General features: G+C 44.5%; 1 protein-coding gene across 2 annotated transcripts in view; it reads left to right on the top strand.

Annotated features, from left to right (window-relative positions):
- Nucleotides 1-1,129: 1,129 nt before the first annotated feature.
- The window catches only part of WBP1L (WW domain binding protein 1 like), a 54,105-nt gene continuing 31,507 nt past the window's right edge, over nt 1,130-23,727 (top strand). The window contains exon 1 of one of the 2 annotated variants that reach the window (XM_001498544.6): nt 1,130-1,415. In XM_001498544.6, the coding sequence (XP_001498594.1) occupies nt 1,326-1,415 (90 nt within the window). In that variant the 5' untranslated portion in view covers nt 1,130-1,325. Of the gene's footprint in view, nt 1,416-22,330; nt 22,627-23,727 lie in introns of those variants that run through there. The other variant, XM_005602268.4, reaches the window with a different exon arrangement.

The raw sequence follows: 23,727 nt of genomic DNA, 5'->3' as shown, positions 1-23,727 counted from the left end.
GCAGGATGTTGTAGGGATTTCTTAAAAAATGAATAAGACCTGGTGTGCCATACCAAAAGCAAATTTAGTAGGAGGGGTCAGCCAGGCAGATATTATAGATTAGAGACACTGTGTTGTAAGTTATGTGAATCCAGAACAAGAAACAAGGGGGTGGGAACTAAGAGTTTGTACACAGGGGTCTGTATGTGTAATGTGTAAAGAAAGTTATGTCTACTATAGCACAGTACAGTGGAGATCTCTTACGTGTTCAGTGTGAACAGAATGTGTGGGAAAATTTGGTGGCAGAAGGTGAGATAAAGAGAAGTATGCAGGGACCAGGACACAGCAAGGACCCTGTTGAGAAGCTTGGACTATAGGTCCTGTAGGTAGTTGAAGTATTTAAAGAGAGAAAGCTGTGAGAAGTTTGGGTTTATGTACTAGAGTACCGTTGCTGTGGTGTGTGAAAGGAATTTGAGAGGGAAGAATTGGCAAGTGGCCGGACAGCGGGGAGACTATTTGTATTCAGCCAGAAGATGAGAACATGGATTGAAGCAATGGGGGTGAATTTCAGAGCCATTTCTGAGAGAGAGTCAATAGAATTTTGTCCCTGGAACTTGGGGTGACAAAACACTGCCTCAGGTAAAGCTACTGCCTCATAGGGAATTCAAATTGGCCTAAGCTACTGCTTGGGCAGTTTGAGACCAGGAGAGGGACTCTCGTACTACCGCTGTGCTTCAAGACAAAAAAAACAAAAAAAGGACTTTTAGATTGCAGTAGTTTGCTTCTTAAGGAGCGCCCGATTACCTTCTAAAAATAACTTATTTGCCAATACCCTTAAGAATCACCAAACCTCTCCTCTCTTTGATTGTGGAAATCTAGTACTTCCGCCACACTCAAGATGGCTGCACCCGAATTAGACTTTTCAATACTGTACACATTCTAGGTGGCCCCGCCCCCCGACCAGAGTTACTTCCGCCACTCTCTGCGGAGTGGGACGCATATACGCGACCGCAGCACTCAAGATGGCCCGGCTTCCTCCTACTTTTCATTGGCTGGATCCTTCTGGTCTTCCGTCTTCATGGGGGAGGCGGAACTTCGATTTGATCGACGGCTATTTTGATCAATGGACGAAGGGCAGGACCAACGCAGAGCTGGAACAGGAGAACCTCCCCAGAGTCTGGGAGGGTGTTTGGGCTGGGGCGGGGTGGAGCAGAGCCGGAAGCGGGAGGGGAGAGTGAAACAGGAAAAGAAGGGAAGAAGGAAGAAGAGGGAACAGGAGAGGGAGGAGGAGGAGGAGGAGGAGGGAGGTGGCGGCGCCGTGGAGGAGGAGCAGGAGCAGGAGGGGGATGGAGAGGAGAAGGCTCCTGGGTGGCATGGCGCTCCTGCTCCTCCAGGCGCTGCCCAGCCCCCTGTCAGCCAGGGCTGAACCCCCGCAGGTAAGGGGGAGGGGGCGCCCGGGCCAGGCTGGGGGCTTGGGGGGTCGTCGAGGCCTGGCTGGAGGGGCCTGGAGATGGCTTCGCTGCCTGGCTGCAGGGGGCCGAAAGAGTGTTGTTGCCGGGAGTTGAGGGGTCCCGTGAGGGACACCCATGCCTGGAGTGGATAGGATCTAAGGGGGCGTCGGTGGTTAGCTGAGGGACACCTGTGACGGTGTTGGTGCCAGGGAGATGGCAGAGGCATGGTGCCAAGCGAGTGAAGGCCTTTGGGACGGCACTTAGGTGGGGTGGGCTGAGATGACTGTGACTGGCTAGCGGTGCCCAGCTGGGACAGGTGGGGCGCGTTTGTGTGCACCGGTGGAGCAGGTCTTCAGGGCAGCCATGCCGGGCGTATGTCTGTGCGGGTAGGGGTACTTGGGCTATTGAGCTGGCCTGAGGGCGGAGGGGATGGGAAGATATTTATTTCAGACTGGACAGGGGAAAGTTCTGAGGGCATCTTGGCCCCATTTTTAATGGTGTTGGAGGTAGGACTCTTGGAGGGCAGGTGGGATGAAGGAGACAGGGACCCCTCAGGAGGAGGGCACACCTGAGCTACAACAAGCTCTTGCTGTTATGCTGGCTGGCCTGGGAGAGCAAGTCGCTGATGCTGATCTGGGCCAGCTCTCGGCTTTTGAGCAAAGGGTAGTGCTGATGTCAATACCGGCAGCAAATGGAGCACCCCAGCTTTTCTTGCTGGGTAGCTTGCTTTTGATCCAGGCAGAGGAGCTTGCTTGTGCTGATTCCAGCTCCTGCTGGCATGTCGAAACCCTAATGGGAGCGGTACTCCTGGTGCCAAGTTGGGTGGGGTGCAGTTAGGGGAATCACCCCTCCTTCCCTTGCATTTGGCAAGGCTTTACCATTCTGTTTTCTGCACTTTCTGTTCCTTCCCTGTCTTTTTAGACACACACACACACACAGCATGATGGCAGTCTATACAGTGTAACACCTGAGCTTTGTGTTGTCATCAAGAGTGGAAGCAGAGTGCCAGCAAAAATACTTACATTTTCCCTAGAAGCTTAGGGGCTGTCTTTTCTCCTGTGCATCTTGTTTTGTCCGTTAGTATTCTCTGTTTTAAAAATTAATTGATTTTTTTTTTTGAGGAAGATTACCCCTGAGCTAACTACTGCCAATCCTCCTCTTTTTGCTGAGGAAGACTGGCACTAAGCTAAGATCTATGCCCATCTTCCTCTACTTTGTACATGGGACGCCTACCACAGCATGGCTTTTGCCAAGTGGTGCCATGTCTGCACCCGGGATCCGAACCAGTGAACTCCGGGCCGCTGAGAAGCGGAATGTGTGAACTTAACCGCTGCACCACTGGGCCGGCCCCAATTAATTTTTCAAATGAGATGAGAATTTTTCAAATTCACGTAACTTAAGCCATTTAAACCATTTTAAAGTGAACAATTCAGTGACATTTATTACATTCACAGTGTTGTGCAACTGCCACCTCTGTCTAGTTCCAAAACATTTTCATCACTCCATAAGAAAACCCCCTACCCATTAAGCAGTTCCTCCCTTCCCCCAGCCCCTGGCAACCACCAGTCTGCTTTCTGTCTCTGTGGAATGACCTCTTCAGGATATTTCATATAAATGGAAGCCTACAATATGTGACCTTTCATGTCTGACTTCTTTCCCTTAGCATAATGTTTTTGAGGTTCATCCACATTATAGCATGTACTGGTCCGTCCTTCCTTTTTATGGCTGAATAATATTCCACTGTATGGCTGTACTACAACTTGTTTATTCATTTATCTGTTGAAGTGCCCTCTGTTTTTTTCCCTAGAATATATTTTGTATGTTAGAAATAACAGGTGAAAGGAAGAGAGTTCCTTTTCTGCTGCAGTGTATTCCCTTTTCTAGGGCTAGACCCTTCAGTTTTAAGCTTAGTTGGGGTTCTTTATTTTCCTAGTTAAATTCATAAACTGGCAGGAGAAATACATTTTCTTTAGAAAAGTTATAACCCTGAGGACTGGTAAAGTTAAGAATTATAGATGTTGACAGAACGAACTTGCTTTTCCTTTGTACCTGTGTCTTTCTGTAAGTATCTGTAAAGGCCGTTCACAGTAACCAGTAAATAGCATGGTTAGAGGGTTCATTTGGAACGTTGGAGCCTTTGGAGGTGGGTGCTTCGTCCCGATGGAGAGCAGTGGTGGGCCACCAAATCCATTTCTTTAGCAAGAGGAAAGATGGAAAGTGGAGGTTCCTCACTAGGTCATGGAAACGTGGGAGGAGGTGAGAAGATGTGAGAGGGGATCTTCAGTGTCACGCCCTAAATGCAGTTTGTCCATCTCAGGCTGCTTTCTTATCATTTCTTTGGCACTTCTACTACTTATTTTGGGACAGGCTGGCTTTTGTACTTTATTCCATTTGGATGGATGCTAGCACTGACCAGCAGCTATTATGTGGTTACAGTTCCTTCAGAAAAGGGAAAGTTTTTATAATGAGTAGTCTGTCTCTTCCGGACCCCTCCTCTCATACGCTCCCACCCCCGCCTCACACCCTTGTCTCTTTCTGTTGGTGAGCACTAGATATCTATAGCGAGATTTGTGTTTTGTATTTTAACCTTTGGAATGAAAGTTACTATTAATTATTAACTCTGAATCTACCACAATTTAGTCAATTTGGGTTTTGGTTTGTTTTGGTTTTGGGCTTGTGGAAATCATTTAAAAAAAAAATCAGAGACCATTTTGGCATAGGACTTCCTTCAGGTCCTCACTGTCCTTATTTCAACAAGTGGCTTCCAGCTAACTCTGAGTTCAGGGGGACTCCCTGTACTCATTCCATGTTGAAAATGGTATGGACACCCCGCGGCATTTTTTTCCCTTGAAATGGCTCTCTCAAATACAATCTTTTCTTTATGTATGCATTTAATATTGGAAATATATCATATTAGGTGGCTTGCTTTCCCTCTTACCAGCTCTGCACTGTGACAATCATTTCTTGCCATCTTGGCCCAGGACAGTTATCCATGTAGCTCACGTCTGTGATCAGGACCTTAGACTTAACTCTTCTATAGGTCGCTGTGACTCAGATGTGACTCCTTGAATCCATAAAGAATAGAAAAGCAGTAGAAGTCTCCAAACAGTAAGGCCTTGGCATTTGTCTCTTGGGGCTAAATTGTGTTTGAGATACAGAGAGTTTCTTTCTATCGTTGGTTAGATTTACCAGAAAAATCTGACTATATTATTTAAAATAAAGTTTTAGTAGAAATGCCCTTTTTCCGTAAAATGACTAAGCCAGTGGTCTGGGCACAAATCTCTGGAGACACGGTCCTTACGTTACCTCTGCCATGCTTAAAACTTTGAGTCGGCTGGGGGCCCTAGTTCCTGCTATTTTTTCTCACCACACCCCTCAGTAGTATACCCCTTGTCCCTCCACTCCACCTTTCCTCACCTCCATTGCCTTAGTTTTCAGTCCAGAAGCCATACTCGCCTCTTCTTTCTTAAATATGACGTTTCAGTGTGATCGCCATCATTCCTTCTTGTAGAATAGCAGGATATGAGACTTCCAGATTCTAATCCCCTTTCCCTCATTTTCTTAGTCTGTTTCGTACACCAAAGTGAGCCATTGTCTGAAATCAACACCTTGAGTTTGTGTAAATCCTTTCAGGAGAATTCAGCAAACATTTCCTGAAATGGCCACTTTTTGCAGCAGGCTATTATTATTGCTAGGCACTGGGAAACCTCAAATGAGTAACAGAATTCCTGTCCTCGAGGACCTGGTAATCTTGTGGGAAAGACAGATAACACACACAAAGGCTTGTAATCCAGCGTGATTAGTGCCGTAATGGAAGCACAGACGAAGGGCGGTGGGAGCAATTGATTGTACTAGGGCAGGGGGAAGGAGGAGATTTAGGGAAAGCTTCACAGAGGAAGAGGCGTTTGGATGGAGCTTTCAAGGTTGATCAGGATAAGTAGGATGGATCTGTATGGACCAGGAAGGGGGAAAGTCTGTTCTGTCATGAGAGGGTGAAAATGGGAGCGTCCGTTTGGAGGTGACACATAGCCTGTGGCAGAAGCTTCTTATGTGGGCGTGTAGAGGGGTGTGAAAGCAGGTGAGCCTTGGAAGGTGGACTGCGGTCAGATGGTACAGAGGCCTTATATCCGTTCATCGAAGCAATGCTGTCTGGTAGAACTTTCTGTGATCTTGGAAATGATCTATATCTGCGCTTTCCATTTTGGTAGCCGCTTAGCCACATGTCGCTACTGAGCACTTGAAATGTGGCTAGGATAATTGAGGAACTGAATTTTTAATGACATTTAATTTTTTATATCGACTTTATTGAGATATGATTAACATGCCAAAAGATTCACCCTTTTCAGTTGTACGTAACGTGGCTTTTTAATAAGTCACAGAATTGTGTGACCATCACCACTATCTAATTTAGAACATTTTCATTACCCCCAAAAGAAACCCCATAGCCATTAGCAGTACCTCCCCATTCCACCCCTTTCTCCCCCAGTCCCTGGCAACCACTAATCTACTTTCTGTCTCTATGGATTTGCCTATTCTGAGCATTCCACATAAATGGAATCATACACTATGTGGTCCTTTGTGCCTGGCTTCTTTCACTTAGCGTAATGTTTTCACGATTTATCTGTGTTGCTATATCAGTACATCATTGCGTATATCAGTATTTCATTCCTTTTTAAGGCCAGTTAATATTCAGTTGTATGAACGTTCCACATTTTATTTATCCATTCATCAATTGATGGACAGCTGGGCTGTTTCCACTTTGGAGCTATTATGAATAATGCTGCTATGAACATGTGTGTACAAGTTTTTGTGTAGACATATGTTTTCATTTCTCTTGGGTACACACCTGACAGTGGAATTGCTGGATCAGATGGTAACTCTGTGTGTAACCTTTTGAGGAACTGCCAGACTGTTTTCCAAAGTGGTATGATATTTAATTTTAATTAATTTAAGTTAAATAGCTTCATGTGGCTACCGACTACATTTTAGATGATTAGATCTAACAGCTTTCCAATGTGCGGGTAGGGTATAGTCTAACATAGTGGTGAGGTCCTGGGCTTTGGGAACAGACCTCCTGAGTTTCAAACCTGACTCCTCCACTTATTATCCTTGAACAAGTTACTTAACCTCTTTGTGCGTCAGTTTCCTCATCTGTAAAGTGGGAATAATAGTATGTTCCTTATAGGTTTGTCATGAGATGCAGACATGTAAAGCTCTTGGAATATACTTAATGGTTATAAATATAATAATAATTATCACTACTTTTATTATTGGTGGTCCTCAGAGTGCATTGTGGTTGGTAAGTTAGTGTCAACTCCCAAAATAAGTTCAGAAACTGTGATTTGGGGAGCTTGAAAATAACTTGCTTGATTCTGTTCTATATCTGAGTTTAGGTTTGTCCTTGTGATCTTTTTGCTATGTAGGTAACTTTTCGTGGTGAACCTATACGCTTAGAGTAATGGCTGTCAATTTGGGACGGTTTTGCCCCTTCTAGAGGACATTTGTCAATGTCTGGAAACATTTTTGGTTGTCACAACTCGGGAGTGCTACTGGCATCTAGTGGGTGAAGGCCAGGGATGCTGCTAAACATCCTACAATGCTCAGGATAGGCCCTCACAGCAAAGAGTTGCCCAGCCCGAACGTCAGTAGTGCCGAGGTTGGGAAACGCTGGTATAGTGCTGCCTGCTCTCCCCTTACCACTCCTGCTCGTTATTGCAGGGTTTGAGGTCAGCCTTCCTGCGAAGAGAGAACGTAGCAATGTGAAATGTATGAAATAGCCTCTGACAACAAATTTTAGGTGGGATAATTTAAAGCTTTAATATCCTGAATCTCGATTACTCCCAGGTTTGTGGACGTATGTTACCAGTGAGCTCTGCTTTGTCAGCCAACATCAGACATTTTGAAAAAAGCACACTTTTTTAGTCTGTGGTTCAGTAAGCAAGCGAGCCCCCCCATTCACCCAGTCTTGAACTTTCTTTCCTCTTGCTTTGGTCTACCCTTGTGGTTTCATTTTAAGAACTTGTTTGTTTTCGCCCCAGTGAAAGCCTGATGGCCAGTTCCTTTCCTTTCTCAATGCCCTCCGTGGTCCCTTAACCAATCTGAACTGAGTCATGTTCTTAGAACTTTTTCCTTTCCTCATTCCAAGTCTTGGCTCTACTCTCATTCTCGGCCTCATGAACGTTAGTTTGTTCTCACACGCTCAGCCTGCAGAAACCATTAGGTGTTCTCAGGGTCACCACGAGGGAAGCTGACTGTCCTGGACCTCAGGGGACTGTGTCTAGAGGAGAGCCCTCTCTTTCAGGCCCCAGGACACAGCTCATCTGTGAGTGTTGGGTACTAGCTGGCAACTCTTTATGGATGCTGTGTATCTTAGATGGCTTTGGATTCAGAATTCCAACTGCCTTTTGAATGCCTGGCCATCCATACACCTGAAAAGGTCTCTTTCTTTCCTGCCTTAAGTTGTTGGCCTAATGCTTGAAGGACCATCAGGATCCAGGTGGTGCAGTAACGTGGGTTCGTTCCTTGCCCTATAACCCCAGTCATGGGCACCGCCAGAGCCACTGATCCCACTATAACCGCCTAGGCAGTAAGAGCAGCCACTGAGTGACAGGGAGCAGTGATAGTGGGTCTGGGTGACCTGTCTACTCAGTAGCATAAAACAGACAGGCTGAGGTCTGGCTGTAGGCACCTCCATTTTGGACCATCCTTTGTAGTTCCACTAGGTGGAGCAAAATTTGGCCAAAAAACCGCATGCAATGTGGAAACCACAAACAAAGAAATACAAATAAATCCAGTACATTGCAACCTGGGAGGTAAGGAAAGGGGAAACAACTCTCATCCTATTGAATTCTGCAGCCCGTTGATTTAACTGTGGGCTTTCCCTGTGTGGGAAGTAAAGTAGGTCACACTCTCAGACTTGTAGATCGCCAGTCTTGCATGGACTGGGTTTTTGAGTCCATGCTTACTCAGCTACATTCCCATAGCTTTGATTTATTTACTTTTGGTTTTCTTCTTTCCATACTTTCTTCTGTGGGAAAAGAGATGAGCTATGTATTGTCTGTTCCTGGTGCCATCATCACCTCATAGTGCCATGGCTGGGTTTTGATTCACTGTCTTAGGTGTTTTAAAGAATTTAATTTAAACTTGTTTTGGAAGAAGTCAAAGTGAATGTAAGATGTTGCAAGAATATTTGTGGCTTGGAAGGATGGGTCCTAGAGTGAGGTTATAAAAACATGTATGTTTTGATCTTAAAGTATCAAGCAAGACAGATCTTATGTTGTAACACTGTTTTATTACATGTTCTTGCAGATTAGAGGCATGTGTTCCTGAAGAAAATAGTTATGTTTTTCAAAATTCTATATGCTGCTTTTTAAAAAAATTTTTAATGGAAACTGCTTGATTTGTGTGTGTGTGTGTGTGTGTGTGTGAGAGAGAGGAAGATTGTCACTGAGCTAACATCTACTGCCAGTCTTCCTTTCCTTGCTTGAGGAAGATTGTCGCTGAGCCAGCATCTGTGCCAGTCTTCCTCTACTCCATGTGGGACGCCGCCACAGCACGGCCCAATGAGTGGCGCCAGGTCCTTGCCCAGGATCCGAACCGGCGAAACCCTGGGCCACCAAAGCGGAGCATGCGAACTTAACCACTCAGCCACGGGGCTGGCCCCCATCATGCACTTTTTTTAACCTTAATGAATTGTAGACTTCTTTCCATATTGCTTATATACCTCTGATTTTTTAAATGCCTATGTGTTATTGCTTTAGACCATGATTTATTTAACCACTCCTCCATGGATGAACGTATGTCGTGTCCGAGTTTTTGCCATTTCACATTGTACTACAGTGAACATTGTTGTACTTTCTTTCTGCAGTTGTGCTAGATTCTTAGAAGTGGAATTGGGGATTGTGGGCTTTTAGGGCATGTACATTTGAAATCTGGGGTTGATAGTGCCAAGTTGCTCTCCAAAGTGTTTATATCAGTTTACATTCCCTTCAGTAGGGTATGCCTGGGCTCATGTCCCCATACACACGTGTAAGCAACATTTCTTCACCCATACCTTCTGCTTACCCTTGAAGATGTGCCTTCTGACTCTTAACACAGGCACCCGGGGAACGTTTCAGTTTTCTTCTTCAAAAGCTTAGCTTTTAGTCTCCTCCCTGTCTGGAGCAGCCAGTTTGCTGCTCTGTTTGCTATGAGCCGGATTCACCCAAGGGCAGTGAACTTGTAGCTGGAGAAAGGAGAAATACCTCCCCAGGTGCTGAAGGAGGTGGTTTGTGGTTCCCTGGAAGATGACAGGCAGGTGGCCTGGAGCCATTGGGCAATTTCTGTGTGGCACAGAAGTCTCATTGCATGCCTAACCAACCACCGTTCCGTGGTGGTCATCCCAGAAGAAGGGATGATTGGAAGCAGCATTGTTGAGAGTGCAGACTCTGGAGCCATACTGCCTCCTTACAACCTTGGGCCAGTTGGTTAACTCGGTTTCCTCATCTGTAAACTGGGGATAATAGCACCTGGCTTATATGGTTATTGTGAGGGTTAATTGAGTTAGTTCTTATAAAACGCTTAGAACATGCCTGCCACATAGTAATTGTTTGGTAAATATTAGGCTTTGTTATTATCTTCTTCTTCCTTTTTTGATTTTAGCTTTGGGGAACCTTTAAGGCTTCCCTATTCCCCGACTGACCCAAGATCTCTTTCCAGTAGAGGAATTTAAGAATATATTTTGATTAACTCCTAGTCCAAAAGGCGTGTGAATCACTTTCCATATCATCAGCCTCAGCAATAGATGAGGGGTGTTTTTCCAGCAATTGCTTTCTAATAATAAAGTATGAAGTTATTTATTCTTAGAGCAGGTAAGTTGGAATATATACTCTTATTCTGATTTGCACATCATTCTGCCCTTTTGAGTGAGAAAAAAGAGTGGGGAGGTCACCACCAGCAAGAAAGTGTGCCATTGTCTTGGGTGTGGGAGTTGTGGTTCGTCATCCGTTCTGACCACAGTGCTAGACCACACGCACATCTGTCAGCTCTCGGCACACAGTGTACTGTACTGAGGTGAGGGGCTCCCTGCGGCTTCTTCATGCCTGTCCCCAACCTCCGTTTGGTACTTCCTGTTCTGGGGTGAGGATGGTTTCTGAGGCTTTTTGTTTTTGTAATAACAGCTTTATTGAGATATAATTCACACACCATAAAATTCTCCCTGTTAGAGTGTACAATTCACTGGTTTTTAGTACATTCGCAAGGTTGGGCCACCATAAACACTATCTAATTTCAGAACAGTTTCATCACCCCAAAAAGAAATGCTGCGTTAGCAGGCCTTCCCTTTCTGCCCTCTCCCCAGCCCCTGGCAACCACTATCTACTTTCTGTCTCTATTGGTTTTCCCATTCTAGACATTTCATGTAAATGTTATCATATATCATGTGGTATTTTGTGACTGGCTTCTTTCACTTAGCATGATGTTTTCAAGCTTCATCCATGTTGTAGCACGTGTCAGTACTTCATTCCTTTTTATGACTGATTAATATTCCATTGTATGAGTGTAACATTTTATTTTTCTGTTCATCAATTGATGGACATTTGGGCTTTTTCCACTTTTGGGCTATTATGAATAAGGCTGCTGTGAACGTTGGTATACAAGTTTTTGTGTAGACATATATTTTCGTTTTCTTGGGTATATACCTAGAAGTAGAATTACTAGGTCATATGGTTACTCTGTGTTTAACTTTTGAGGACCTACCAGACTGTTTTCCATGGTGGCTGCACCATTTTGCATCCTCAGTAGCAGTGTATGAGAGTTCCAGTTTCTCCACATCTTCTCCAACACTTGTTATCTGTCATTTTTATCCTAACCACCCTAGTGGGTATGAAGTAGTATCTCATTGTGATTTTGATTTGCATTTCCCTAATAACCAGTGATGTTGAACACCTTGTCATGTTCTTATTGGCCATTTGTATATCTTCTTTGGAGAAAGGCCTATTCAATTCTTTGCCTGTTTTAAATTCCTTTATCTGACTGAAGGCACAGAGGTCGTCCCATGGAACCCCAGGGAGTGGCTGCCCAGGGGGAAATTTCCCTTTAAACTAGACTCTGCCAGGGCTCTGGCCCTCTAGACCTGGCCATGCTACCACCTATTCTCATGACTCCAGCCAATTGCTTTATGTCTCTGTGCCTTCCTTCCTTCTATCAGCACTGCCCAGAGTCGCTCTGAGCCGCCATTTCTGCGGTAAAAGGCCCGTGTGGTCAAGGAAGCCTACTGTCTCTTTTGGAGATTCATGACATGTGTGCTTTACAGTTAAACCTCTGAAGAGTCAAGAAGCCTATATGAGTCTCTTATCAGATAAATGGTTTGCAAATATTTTCTCCCATTCTATGGGTTTTGAGGGTTTTTTTCACTTTCTTGATGGTGTCCTTTGAAGCACAACTGTTTTTAATTTTGATGAAGTCCAGTTTATCTATTTTTTTCTTTTGTTGTTTGAGCTTTTGCTTTTCCTTAGTTCTTTTAAGGGCTCTGAAAGCTGAATGTTATTTTGGGCCCAGAATGGACATTATTTAGAATAGACTCCTTTAATTTTGTTTTTATTATGGAATGTTTTAAGCATATACAAAGATAAAGAGAATGATGCAATGAATCCCCATGTAGACATCATCCGACTGCCGCAATTTGTCTTTTGTTTTATCTGTATCCTCTTTCACTTCCATTCATCCCCTCTAAAATTATTTTGACGCAAACTGCAGATTTCATATCATTTCAACCATAAACAGTTCTGTTTGAATCTCTAAAACATGAAAGGATTCTGCTCCTCAACATCACCGTCCTACCTCATCACACCCTAAAAAATTGACAATAATTCCTTAATGTTATAGGATAAGATCTTGCATTTGAGAATTTAAATTAGATCCAGCGGCAAAAATACTATTAGGAAATTCAGCTAATTATGACAGTTCTTTAGTTTTCATAATTAACCTGCACTTTTTAAAGTGTTCCACTACTTTAAAAAACGTTACTCACCACCATCACCCTGCAATCCTATGAGTATCAAAAGTGCTCTTCCAACCTCTGCCCAGTGTATAAAGTGAAAGATTAACTTATGACTTTTGCCCTCGTTTTCTAGCATAGGGAGAATTTTCAGAAAAATCCTACGCTTATCTGAGATTGCACACGTGTTCCGAGAAGCCTGGAAAAATGAGGAGACCCCATCATGGTATTTTCTCCTCTTTCAGCTCGCCAGGGGTGTAAGCTGTGTGTCCCCAACCTTGCTTGGCTGACTGTGCCCGCCCTCAGGATACAGCATTAGGAGGTTTCATGGCAGATGAGCAACACTGCTGAGGGAGCAATGGAACACAGAATTCGTAGGCTGAAAGACACTGTAGAGATAATGAGGCTGTGAACGGATGTTCAGTAGGAAAGAGAGGCTGTGCCATTTGAAATGTAGGAGATTTAGGTTGAACAGGCTTCTTGACTGTGGTGCTCTTCAGAGGCTTGACTGTAAAGCACACACGTCATGAATCTCCAAGAGACAGTAGGCTTCCTTGACCACACGGGCCTCTTATCGCAGAAATGGCAGCTCAGAGCGTCTCTGGGCAGTGCTGATAGAAGGAAGGAAGGCACAGAGACGTAAAGTAATTGGCCAGGGTCATGAGAATAGGTGGTAGCATGACCAGGTCTAGAGGGCCAGAGCCCTGGCAGAGTCTAGTTTAAAGGGAAATTCCCCCCCCGCCCCCTGGGCAGCCACTCCCTGGGGTTCCATGGGAAGACCTCTGTCCCTTCAGTCAGAAACCCTACGTCTAGTCCTGGGTAGCTTCACTTTTGCAGAGCTTCAGTAAAGTGTCTGGCAAGTGGGGACAGTGACAGCTGCCTACCCCATCACCAGCTGGCGTCAGGAACAACTAAAATGGATGTGAAAGTAGTTTATAAACCTTGAGTTCTCTGTGAGGATGATGATTTATTGTGTCTCTCACTGGTGAGCGCCACCTTTTCTGCAATATTGAGCACACCTTGCCCAGAATGTGTGTCTTGAGCAAGGTGAAAGACTTTGAAACAATGAATATAAGTGCAAAGATACTGGCGCTTGCTCATTTTTTTCAGGGACAGACAGTGGCTTGCGCTGACTTTCCTTCTTGCTGTGATGGGGGATTCTTTCTCAAAGGCACTTCCAACTTCCCCCCCTAAGCTTTAGGACTGCATAGTAGTGTCTCTCTGCCCACCTCTGCTTTGCTCTAGTGCTTTCTTCATGATTCGGACCCCAGGTCAAGGTGTTTTTGAAGTAGGTTTGCTTGCTGCTGTCATCCTGCATTGCCTCACTCCCTGTGGCCTGGCGGTCCAGGGTTCAGGTGTGGTCTATGATTGGGCGTTGCATGATGAGAGGACCGGCATCACCTGCATCTGGTGTGAGACCCCCCCCCCCCCCCCCCCACCAGTTTCACCACCTTTAGTCATCATTTTGCTTGGGGTGTGGACATGTGTGTTCCAGAAGTTTTGCCACTCCTTACAACTTATGGGAGGGATAAATTGTCTTAATATTTCCTTCTGGTGTTTTTGACCCTGAAATAGACCTGCAGTACATTTGGTTACCAAATAGCATAAGGAGGGAGGAGGTAATATTTGATTTACGTAAGATCCAGGAAATGAGGGAAGGCATGGTGCTAGGAGCTGTGTTTCCAGCTAGACCTTATTAAATTTCACAATCTTTTATGTAAAAAAGGCAACTTTCAGGTGTTGCTAATAGAGTTATCTGGTGAGTGGGAGACAAAATCGACAGCTTCATCGCATTCCCCATAATCAAAACACTACTGTTGGAGGCTTCGACCACGTCCCAGCTCTACCTTGAGTAAGGGAATTTTGCTTTTGAGATGGCTTAAATGCTTTAAATTCCTCAGCTGAGAAAGTATAAACATACAGATAGTGAGACGCACAGAGGATTTCCCAATCCTTGGTTCAAGCCTCATGAGCTCGAAGTAATACCCAGGTACTCTCCCCAACTCTTAGCTGTTTACCAAGTTTCGGTGGCCAGGAAAATGTCACCTGCACTAGTATTTGGCGATTCAGCTGTATTAGCTTCATTTTTACCATCTTCTTGTTAGTCATTAAGTCTCTTCATCTATGTAACAATCTTTTCTTAAGGGCCCACTTGGTGTAGGGCATGCTTGGTATTTTGAGGGACCCAGAAGTGGAAGTTATGCACTTTGCCCTTAAGTTGCTTAGACTTTAGAAGAGGAGATAAGCCTGAGCATAAATAACTTTTCTGAGTTTATGAGCACATAAAAGAGTGAGTGGAGTTTTGTATGAAAACGCAACCAAGATGGTCTCTCTCTGGGCAATGCGAATGACTGCTCTCATGACCTTGCACCCAGAGGGCTTGGAGCTGCTTTTAGAGACTCAGAGTTGAGGTGCCTTTAATAAAATGACTTTGATGTTAGCCCTTTCCATAGCGCCACCATTGCACCTGAGTTCCCACCTAAAGTGGGCCATGGCTCTGTCTTGCCTAAAGCTTAAATAAAAGTGAAAGATGAAATCAGATTTAGTGGAGACCTTGAAGACTAATTTTCCTAATGGAGTTCTCTTTCCAAGTTACATCTGAGTGTGTATCATGTAGGTGGTGTGACCCACATCCCTCTGTGTGTTCTTATTCTGATTTTGGGTTTAGAGAGCCATTTGTGAGGAGACATGAAATGTGTCTGAGGACAGCCATGAGCTGTAGCTTGCTGATTTTCATGTAATTTTGGCTACTTGCCAGTTTGGTTGAGGTTGAACTGTCTCCAGGGCAGGAAAAACGAACTTAACGTTTTGGTACAAAAACAAACGAGGCTGCTGTTGTATCTGATAAACCTAAACTTGCAGATCCAGCAATAGCCCATTAACCATCAGTGACAGCCCACTGTCAGTGGTGCGTTTCAGAGAACCCTGGACTCTCTGGAGAGGGCAGTAAATGTCCGCCGTTGAGGTTAATAAATATTTGTGGAGTGATTGTCAACGCAAAAGGATTTTCTTGTTAGGGGGCGGAGAAGCAAGAGGCAGAAACTTCAGGAAACTGTTGCAAACTGGTTTCAACTTCTGCTACTTTTATTTCTCTTTCTCTCTTTAAAAGACTGAGGCTGTAGCATTGCGTAGATATCTTCTCTCCACCTCCCCGAACCCCCCAGAGTGGAACAAAATCAACTCCAAGATTTGTCATATTTTATCATATTGGCTCCTCCCACCCAAACCCTACCTGTTATTTTAGTACCCGTCTATTCTTCTTGTTCTTTTTTTTTAGTGAGGTAACATTGGTGGGATAACATTATATAAATTTCAGGTGTACATTGTTATATTTCAACTTCTGTATAGACTACATCATATTCGCCACCAAAAGTCTCGTTGCCATCCATCACCATGCAAATGTCTCCCGTTACCTCTTTTGCCCTCCCCTTCCCCACTTTGCCTCTGGTAATCACCAATCTATTTTCTGTATCTATGTGTTGGTTTATTTATCTTGCACATTTACCTGAAGTCATACAGTATTTATCTTCCCTGTCTTATTTCACTTAGCGTAATACCCTCAAGGTCCATCCATGTTGTCGCAAATGGCAAGATTTCATCTTTCTTTTTATGGCTGAGTAGTATTCCATTATATATATACCACATCTTCTTTATCCATTTATCCATCAACAGGCACTTAGATGGTTTCCAAGTTTTGGCTATTGTAAATAATGTTGCAGTGAACATAGGGGTGCATGTATCTTTTAGGTTAGTGTTTTCATGTTCTTTGGATAAATACTCAGAAGTGGAATAGGTGGATCATAGGGTATTTCTATTTTTAATTTTTAATTTTTTTTTGCTAAGGAATATTAGCCCTGAGCTAACATCTATGCCAGTCTTCCTCCACTTTATAGTGGGTTGCCTCCACAGCATGGCTGACAAGTTGTGTAGGTCTGTGCCCAGCATCCGAACCTGTGAACCCAGGCCACCGAAGTGGAGTGTATTGAACTTAACCACTATGCCATGGGGCTGACCCCTATTTTTAACTTTTTGAGGAATCTCCATACTGTTTTCCATAGTGGCTGCATCAGTTTACATTCCCACCAGCAGTGGATGAGGGTTCCCTTTTCTCCACACCCTTTCAAACATTTGTTCTTTATTGTCTTGGTAATTATAGCCACTCTGACCAGTGTAAGGTGATATCTCATTATAGTTTTGATTTGCATTTTCCTCATAATTAGCCATGTTAAACATCTTTTCATGTGCCTGTTGGCCATCTGTATTTCTTTGGAAAACTGTCTATTCAGATCCTCTTCTCATTTTTTAATTGGGTTGTTTGTTTTTTTTGTTGTTGAGTTGTATGAGTTCTTTATATATTTTGGATATTAATGCCTCATTGGATATATGATTTGCAAATATCTTCTCCCAATCAGTAGGTTGTCCTTTTGTTTTGTTGATGGTTTCCTTTGCTATGCTCAAGCTTTTTAGTCTGATATAGTTGCATTTGTTTATTTTTTCTTTTGTTTCCCTTGCCTGAATAGATATGATATTCAAAAAGATAATGCTAAGACCAATGTTAAAGAGTATACAGAGAGCCTCTGTTTTCTTCTAAGATTTTTATGGTTTCAGGTCTAACGTTGAAGTCTTTAATCCATTTTGAGTGAATTTTGTACATGGTGTAAGATAGTGGTCTGCTTTCATTTTTCTGCATGTGGCTGTCCAGTTTTCCCAACACCTTTTATTGAAGAGACTTTCTTTTCTCCATCCTGTGTTCTTGGCTTCTTTGTCAAAAATTAGCTGTCCATAAATGTGTGGGTTTATTTCTGGGCTCTCAATTCTATTCCATTCGTCTTTGTGTCTTTTTTTGCCAGTACCATGCTGTTTTGATTGCTATAGCTTTGTAGTATACTTTGAAGTCAGGGAGTGTGATACCTCCAGTTTTGTTCTTTTTTCTCAGGATTGCTTTAGCTATTTGGGGTCTTTTGTTGTTCCATATATATTTTAGGATTCTTTGTTCTGTTTCCATGAAAAATCTCTATTGGGATTTTGATGGGGATTGCATCGAATCTGTAGAGAGCTTTAGGTAATCTGGACATTTTAACTATGTTAATTCTTCCAGTGCATGAGCATGGAATATTTTTCCATTTCTTTGTGTCTTCTTTGATTTCTTTTAATAGTATCTTATAGTTTTCAGTAGTACCCATCTCTTGATATAGCTTTCTTTAGCCATTCTGTCCCTCAAGAGCCTCCCTTCTTGGAACTCTTCCTGCCCTTACTGTCTCTACTCTTCCCCCCGCATTTATTATAGAGTGCCTGTGTTTGTTTCTGTGTCCGGTGTCTTTTCTCCCTAACTGGGTAATTAAATAAATAAATCCTCCGGGGCAAGACTAATTCATCCAATAGTGCATCCTTCTCGTCCCCATAGTAGATCCTGGGTGGCTGGATGTGACTGTGACTATCAGGTCGCAAAAGATGGAGAAGTGACACTTACAATATCAGAATACCATCTCCATGTGTGTTCAAGCTATTTTGGAGCTACACGAGCCTTGTTAAAATGCTTGCTCCACTGCCTACTAGGTGTGTGTCGTTGGGTGAGTTACCTAACTTCACTGCCACTCGTGTTTTTCCTCTGAAAAATAGGAGATATCAATGTGTGTTAGAGTCCTTCCTCTGGGAAATAATGCTTTTGATGTTTAGCAAGTGATTATGTACTGCAGTTAGGGGCTGTTTGCCCAACTGTCTTTCTGGAGAGACTCAATAGTAGGAAAGCATCCACAGGTTTTTATGGGTTCCTTGTGGAAGAAATAAGCCCTGTGACTTGTGGAACTCCCATCCTGCTCAGAAAGCAGGAGAGGTATGTTTTCTTGCCTCAGCAGCCTTGCTACATGTCTGCCTTTGTCCAGCCCCAGGACATAGATAAGCTAGTATTCTTGGTTTTCTGGCAGCTATGCGATCCTTAGCATTTCTACTTGGCAAAGTTCTGAAAATCTTTTTTCCGGGTTTGGAATTCTTCCCGTGGCATTCCCCAAAATAATTACTTCAGGATCCTTTTATTGATGCCCAGCCTCACATTCATGATGTGAAGATGTCTCGGTTTAACTTTTATTGTTGCCCTCATGTTGGCTTGGGATTTGAATTCGTATTCACTTCTATTTTTTTGTCAGAACTCTAGGGCATTTAAATGCACCTGTGCCCAACCTGAGAGAGATAAGAAAAGTCTCTTATCTTAGATGTTCTGTGTCTGCCTAGCAGCCTCCACTCCACCCTCCTGAAAATAAAATGGCTTTAGGTCTGGAGAGTCTCTTTTACCCTAGAAGCCTGGCAGTTGCTGTCAGTTCTGACAAAAATCCTCTTTCTTCAGATTCCTTGATTGCAAAATTAGAAACCCCTGGCCCTCTGCCCTAGTCTCCTTCAGCCTCAGCCGGCCAGATGCCATGGCTGTGGAACAGTTTACCGGGTTACCCGAGATCCAAGGCATGTGAAGATCTTCCGCTCCAGCTTGCTCCTTGTATGGGGACCAGTTGTGGGCTGGGAACAGATGAGAACTTTGGGGCCTTCCCAGTCATTTACCTCACAGACTTCTGGCTCCGAAGTGGGTCAGAATGGGAATCCTGGGGTCCAGGGGCCCTGACTCCACGCTCTGGAACCCCACTGTCAGATCCAGCATAAGTGGCGGTTTTATAAATAGGGTTCTGGGGCACTAACTGCGACATGTATGGCTGCTCAAGGTTCAACTGACTCTCAATTCTGGTTTTTGTCTTAGTAGTAACTTCTGCTCTAATATCATGACTCTTGTCTTATTGTAAAGGAAACTTTGGAGCAAGAGACTTTGTTCAAATCCTTGCTCTACCCCTGCTAACTGAGTGACCTGGGGCAAGGTCTCCATATGCCTCAATTTCTGCAACTGTCCATGGGGATAATAGGGATAACATCATGGGGGTGTTGCGGCGCTGTGAGATGTGGGTTAAATGGAGTTCCTTCCTAGCGCAGAGTCCGGCTCATTTTCATTGCTGAACAAATAGCTGTCTCTCCCCAGCTCCATCCCAGAATTTAAAGATTATAAATAGGCTGCCTGGAAAAATGTTGCCAAAAGATTCCTAAATCAACTATAGTGAAAGAATGAATTCCACTAGCCATGAACGGACATGCTGTTGCAGTATGTCCTCAAGTAAGAAATTAATCTGAATCCAGAGGATTTCAGCATTACTGTCTTTGGGAGTGCTCTGAACTGGGGAGGAGGGGACTGGGTCACTGGAAGGACTGCTCGGGGCTGTAAACAGCTGTTAAACCGCAGCATTTTGACAACATGATCCTACTTAATTCTCATTGAGTGTGACTTTTTTTTTTTTTTTTTAGTGAATTTAACATTGAATTTAATTCTGAATTGTCAGGCAGATGCCTAAAATTATTTGAAGAAGGATTTGACTTACTCTTGGTCCGCTGTTGTATGAGCCTGGATCACTTACATAAAAGATACTTTTTTTTCCAGACTAGCAGAAATTGCTAACGATTATATTGCCGCTTAAATCTCTAAGCTGACTACTTTGTCCCTGGGTTGTGGTGATATTTGTAGGGCATGGCAAAAAAGTGAATTCGCCTTTTTGGGAATGCCTGCATTTGTCCATTCAGCTTCTTTTTCTCCCCACCCCACCCCCCATCTCAGTGCTCATTGAGGATTGGTCAGCAAAGGGCTAGGGGCAAGGAGAAGGAGATTAGTGAAAAGAAGCCGTTATCAGCAATCACTTTGTTAGAGTAGACGATACTGTGCTACGTGTGATGCTTTGGGTTTAATGCTGCCTTGCACACAGGAATTTATAATCTTGTGAGAAGATAAAAGTAGATAAAGGCTGATTAGAAACACTATCTTAAATAGCATCCATAAAAGGATGATTCATTAGGGGAAAATCTGTAAGCCTATGATGCAATTTTTATCATTTAGATTGAACTTTTACAGAACTATTTTTGGATTTCTAGTAATTTTGTTGCAATTTCACTTATTCAGAGATCACTGCTGCTGCTGATTATTTAGAAATGTGGAATGTTTCCATAGCCCATGAGAGCAAGGATTCCTGAGTGTTTTGCTCATGGCGGTATCTCCAGCACCTACAACAGTGCCTGGCACTCTGTCGGCGTTCGGTACGTGTGGAACAAATGTATAAGTACATGTACACCATGGTACTCTTTCAGGAAAACTGCAGGGGCCACTCTGGCTGGTTAGGTGGGTTCAGACCCGAGTTGCCCATGACGGGGTGAGGCTTGCCCTTTCCTCCAGTTTGATTGTTAAGGTTAATAATGCTGCACGTGTTTTCTGGTGATCGGCGGTTGCCAGGGAACTGAGGAAATGAAAGGAGGGCATTGAAACAGCTTTTTTGCTTTTCCCTGGGTGGCTGCGCCTCGATATCCAGGCCTGCTTGTCTGGCACTTTGGCCTGTATGTGCAAGTGGTAGGAAGGCACAGCAGAGACTGGCCAACTGTCTTGAGAATACCTGTTTGTTGAAGAATGGCTCCCTAGTCCCCCGACACCTGCAGCAGCAGAAGCCACTTCTCTCTACACACTACCCCTCTCCTCTTCTCCATAGCAGTGAGGCCGTGTTCTTTTAGTGAGTCTTGAGGAAATGGCTCAGCTGGCTGGGCTCATTCATTTCCTTGTCAGGAAAGGCGATGTGACCTTGACCGTCAGTGGGAGACCTGCAGCAAGCACATTGCGTGTCTGGCTGGATTCGCTAATGATTGAAAAGTACTTTTGGCAACTCCCCATGCTGTAAGTGTTGCATAGTGCTAATTTATTGTCCTAGGTGGATAGATACTAATTTGCGAGAATCATTTCTGATTTACCTGGGTCACACCTCGCACAGTACCACTCCCATGGAGCCCCGTGATAAATATCACTGAAAGAAATTCATTGCAGAAAATAAAAAGAAAGATGAGATATACTTGCCTTGAGTCATGGAAAATATAATTAATTTGCAGTCCAAGCAGTTAGGACAAAGTAACTTTGGATTTATAAAGTTCCTCTGAAGACTGTTCTCCTCAAGAAGAGTCATTTCTGCAAGTGCAAATCCAAACCAGGGCATTTTGTCCTTTGCAATGTTGTCTCGGGGCCGGAGCAAGCGACTGTGACCGCTGTTTAGGGAAGGGTGGCCAGACGAGAGCTGGCTTACACCACTGAGGAGAAAAAGTCAGATCGGGACGCCAACCCCAGGGCTTTTGCTTCTTGTGCAAAGCTTGTTGTTAGAGAACCATTTTCTCCATAAACTGAGCTGCTTAGAGAAGAAAGCACAACAAACCTAAGGTGGTGAACTTTTCCAAAGTACAGGAGTTGGTTTAAATATAGTTGATCTGCTTTACTGGCAACTCGGAGGCTGCAGTGGGACTTGTTGTACCTTTTGTAAGACAAGTGAGGAAAGATGTTGGCACCTGTACATGTGCTGTTTGTTTATGAAATATAAACTCTCCTCTAGAAGCGAGGGCTTGAAAGGTCAGCGTGCAAGGTAGCATGTCCTACCTTAGCTGGGGAAGAGGTGCCTCTCTAGGCCCTCCCCGTGCGAATTGCTGGGATCCCTAGAGAAAGTTGGGACAGCCAGGCTTAATGCACTATTATTTCTTGAGCACTGACTCTGGCCTGTGTGGGGGCAGAAAAGTGTCGGTGAAACTGACAGGCACCCGGCTTGATTTTCTTTCCCAAGGAGTAGAAACAATACCTCGGGAGCTATGGAGTCCAGTCTTTATACAGAGAAATGTAGCTCTTTCAGCCTTAGAGACTTGATTTATGTCCACCCAAGCCACAGGGACATGATGGGAGCGGGCGGCAGCCCCCGTGTTCCTCCAGTTGCCGGCTCCAGCTCTAGGTGGGTCCAGGGCTGGCCAGTGTGGGTTTGCAGCACATCCTCCTCAGTATTCACGGCAGCTGTCTGGAGTTTTTTCTGCTGTGCCTGAACTGATGTCATTTCCCCCTTGGCAGACAGTTTCGGCTTTGCTGCGTCTGAGATATGTCACGAGAAGGTGGGGGTGGGTCTGAGCCGGTGGGGGGGGCGAGCAGGAGGGAGAGTGCCGGCTTGGTCCCAGGACTCTGTTTACTTTCTCTTCTTTGCTCGGGTAGGCTGGTTAACTGGAACCGCCGAGCACGCAGGCCCACCGGGGGAAATGCTCTTTCCAAGACCTTAACTTTTAAAAGCTCTTTGTTCCAAACGTTAGTGTGGACGATGCTCTTGCAGGATGCCTTTTCTTTTGGGTCTTAGACAGGTAACTGAACGGGTTGTACGGGGCTCGGGTTCGGGAAGGGAGGAAGGGTGGGAGCTTGTTTATCGGGCTACCGCTTTGGGTGGAGGGAACCTTTGAGAAAATGCCTCACAGTTACAGCAGGCCGGCTCCCGTACAGAATTTTCCTGCCTTCCCTTCTTGTTTGCCAGTTGCTCCTTACTTCCAGAGCCACCGTATTCTTAACCCCATACATCCCTGAGGTCTCTCTGGGGCCGTCCATTCTGATTTTCCATTAGACACCACAAAATCGTTTCCGAAGCTTTGTGGAGGAAATAGTTGAGGGGTGAGGCTGGGGAGGGGAGAGGCAGAGTGAGATGCTTCATCAAAACCCCTTTTATTCCTTCTCCATTTTAATTTGGCGACTTAGCAGAGATTTCTTCACAGTTCCCTGGTTCTAAAGAGGTTCTGAGGCAGGGAGGGGGGTGTCTGCTTTTAAAGGGAAGGGCTCCCAAAGGCTTTTTCCTTTGAAGCATGTGGTGAGGGCTGCGTGGCTGAGGGACCTCCTGGATACCTCAGAGGGATGGGGGTGAGACTGATCACATTTTGGCTTTCATGACCGATTTTTCAAAACCAGCAGACCCCTGTGGCAGAGACTTGATTGGTTTGCGAGCCGCACTTTGAAGTAGGGGCACTAAATTATCACCGGTAACCTAGTGTGGAATGAGAGAACAGTAGCGAGCGAGCAACTGCTTGCTGTCTGCTGAGAACACAGCTGTTGCCAACTATTTGTTCCAGGCCTTCTGAGAGTTGGCCACCTCCCACCCCCTCTTTGGTCTGAGAGGCATGTCTGTATCGGAATGTGTAACTGTAACCAGTGGTGGCTGTAGGAGGGGGTGGGGACCGGCACACACCCTCTGCTGCTTGTCCTGGGTGAGGAAAAGCCACAGATGAGATCAAACTAGAAGCCTTAGAGAGTTGCTGCTAGAGCCTGCTGGTTTAATCTCACTCTTAGAAAAAGCAGATCTCCCTTGGGTTGCCTGAAATTCTTTTAAAAGTAAGCTTCTCTGAAAAGCTCCACATATTCCATTACTGCCCTTGTTCATCTTAAGTGTTTCTTTGAGGCAGCTGATAGGCAGAGAATGG

The sequence above is a fragment of the Equus caballus genome, chromosome 1 (genome assembly GCF_041296265.1).
Source record: "Equus caballus isolate H_3958 breed thoroughbred chromosome 1, TB-T2T, whole genome shotgun sequence".
NCBI classification, from domain to species: Eukaryota; Metazoa; Chordata; class Mammalia; order Perissodactyla; family Equidae; genus Equus; species Equus caballus.
The sequence above is the reverse complement of the archived record's forward strand: the minus strand, read 5'-3'. Positions and strand labels throughout refer to the sequence as shown.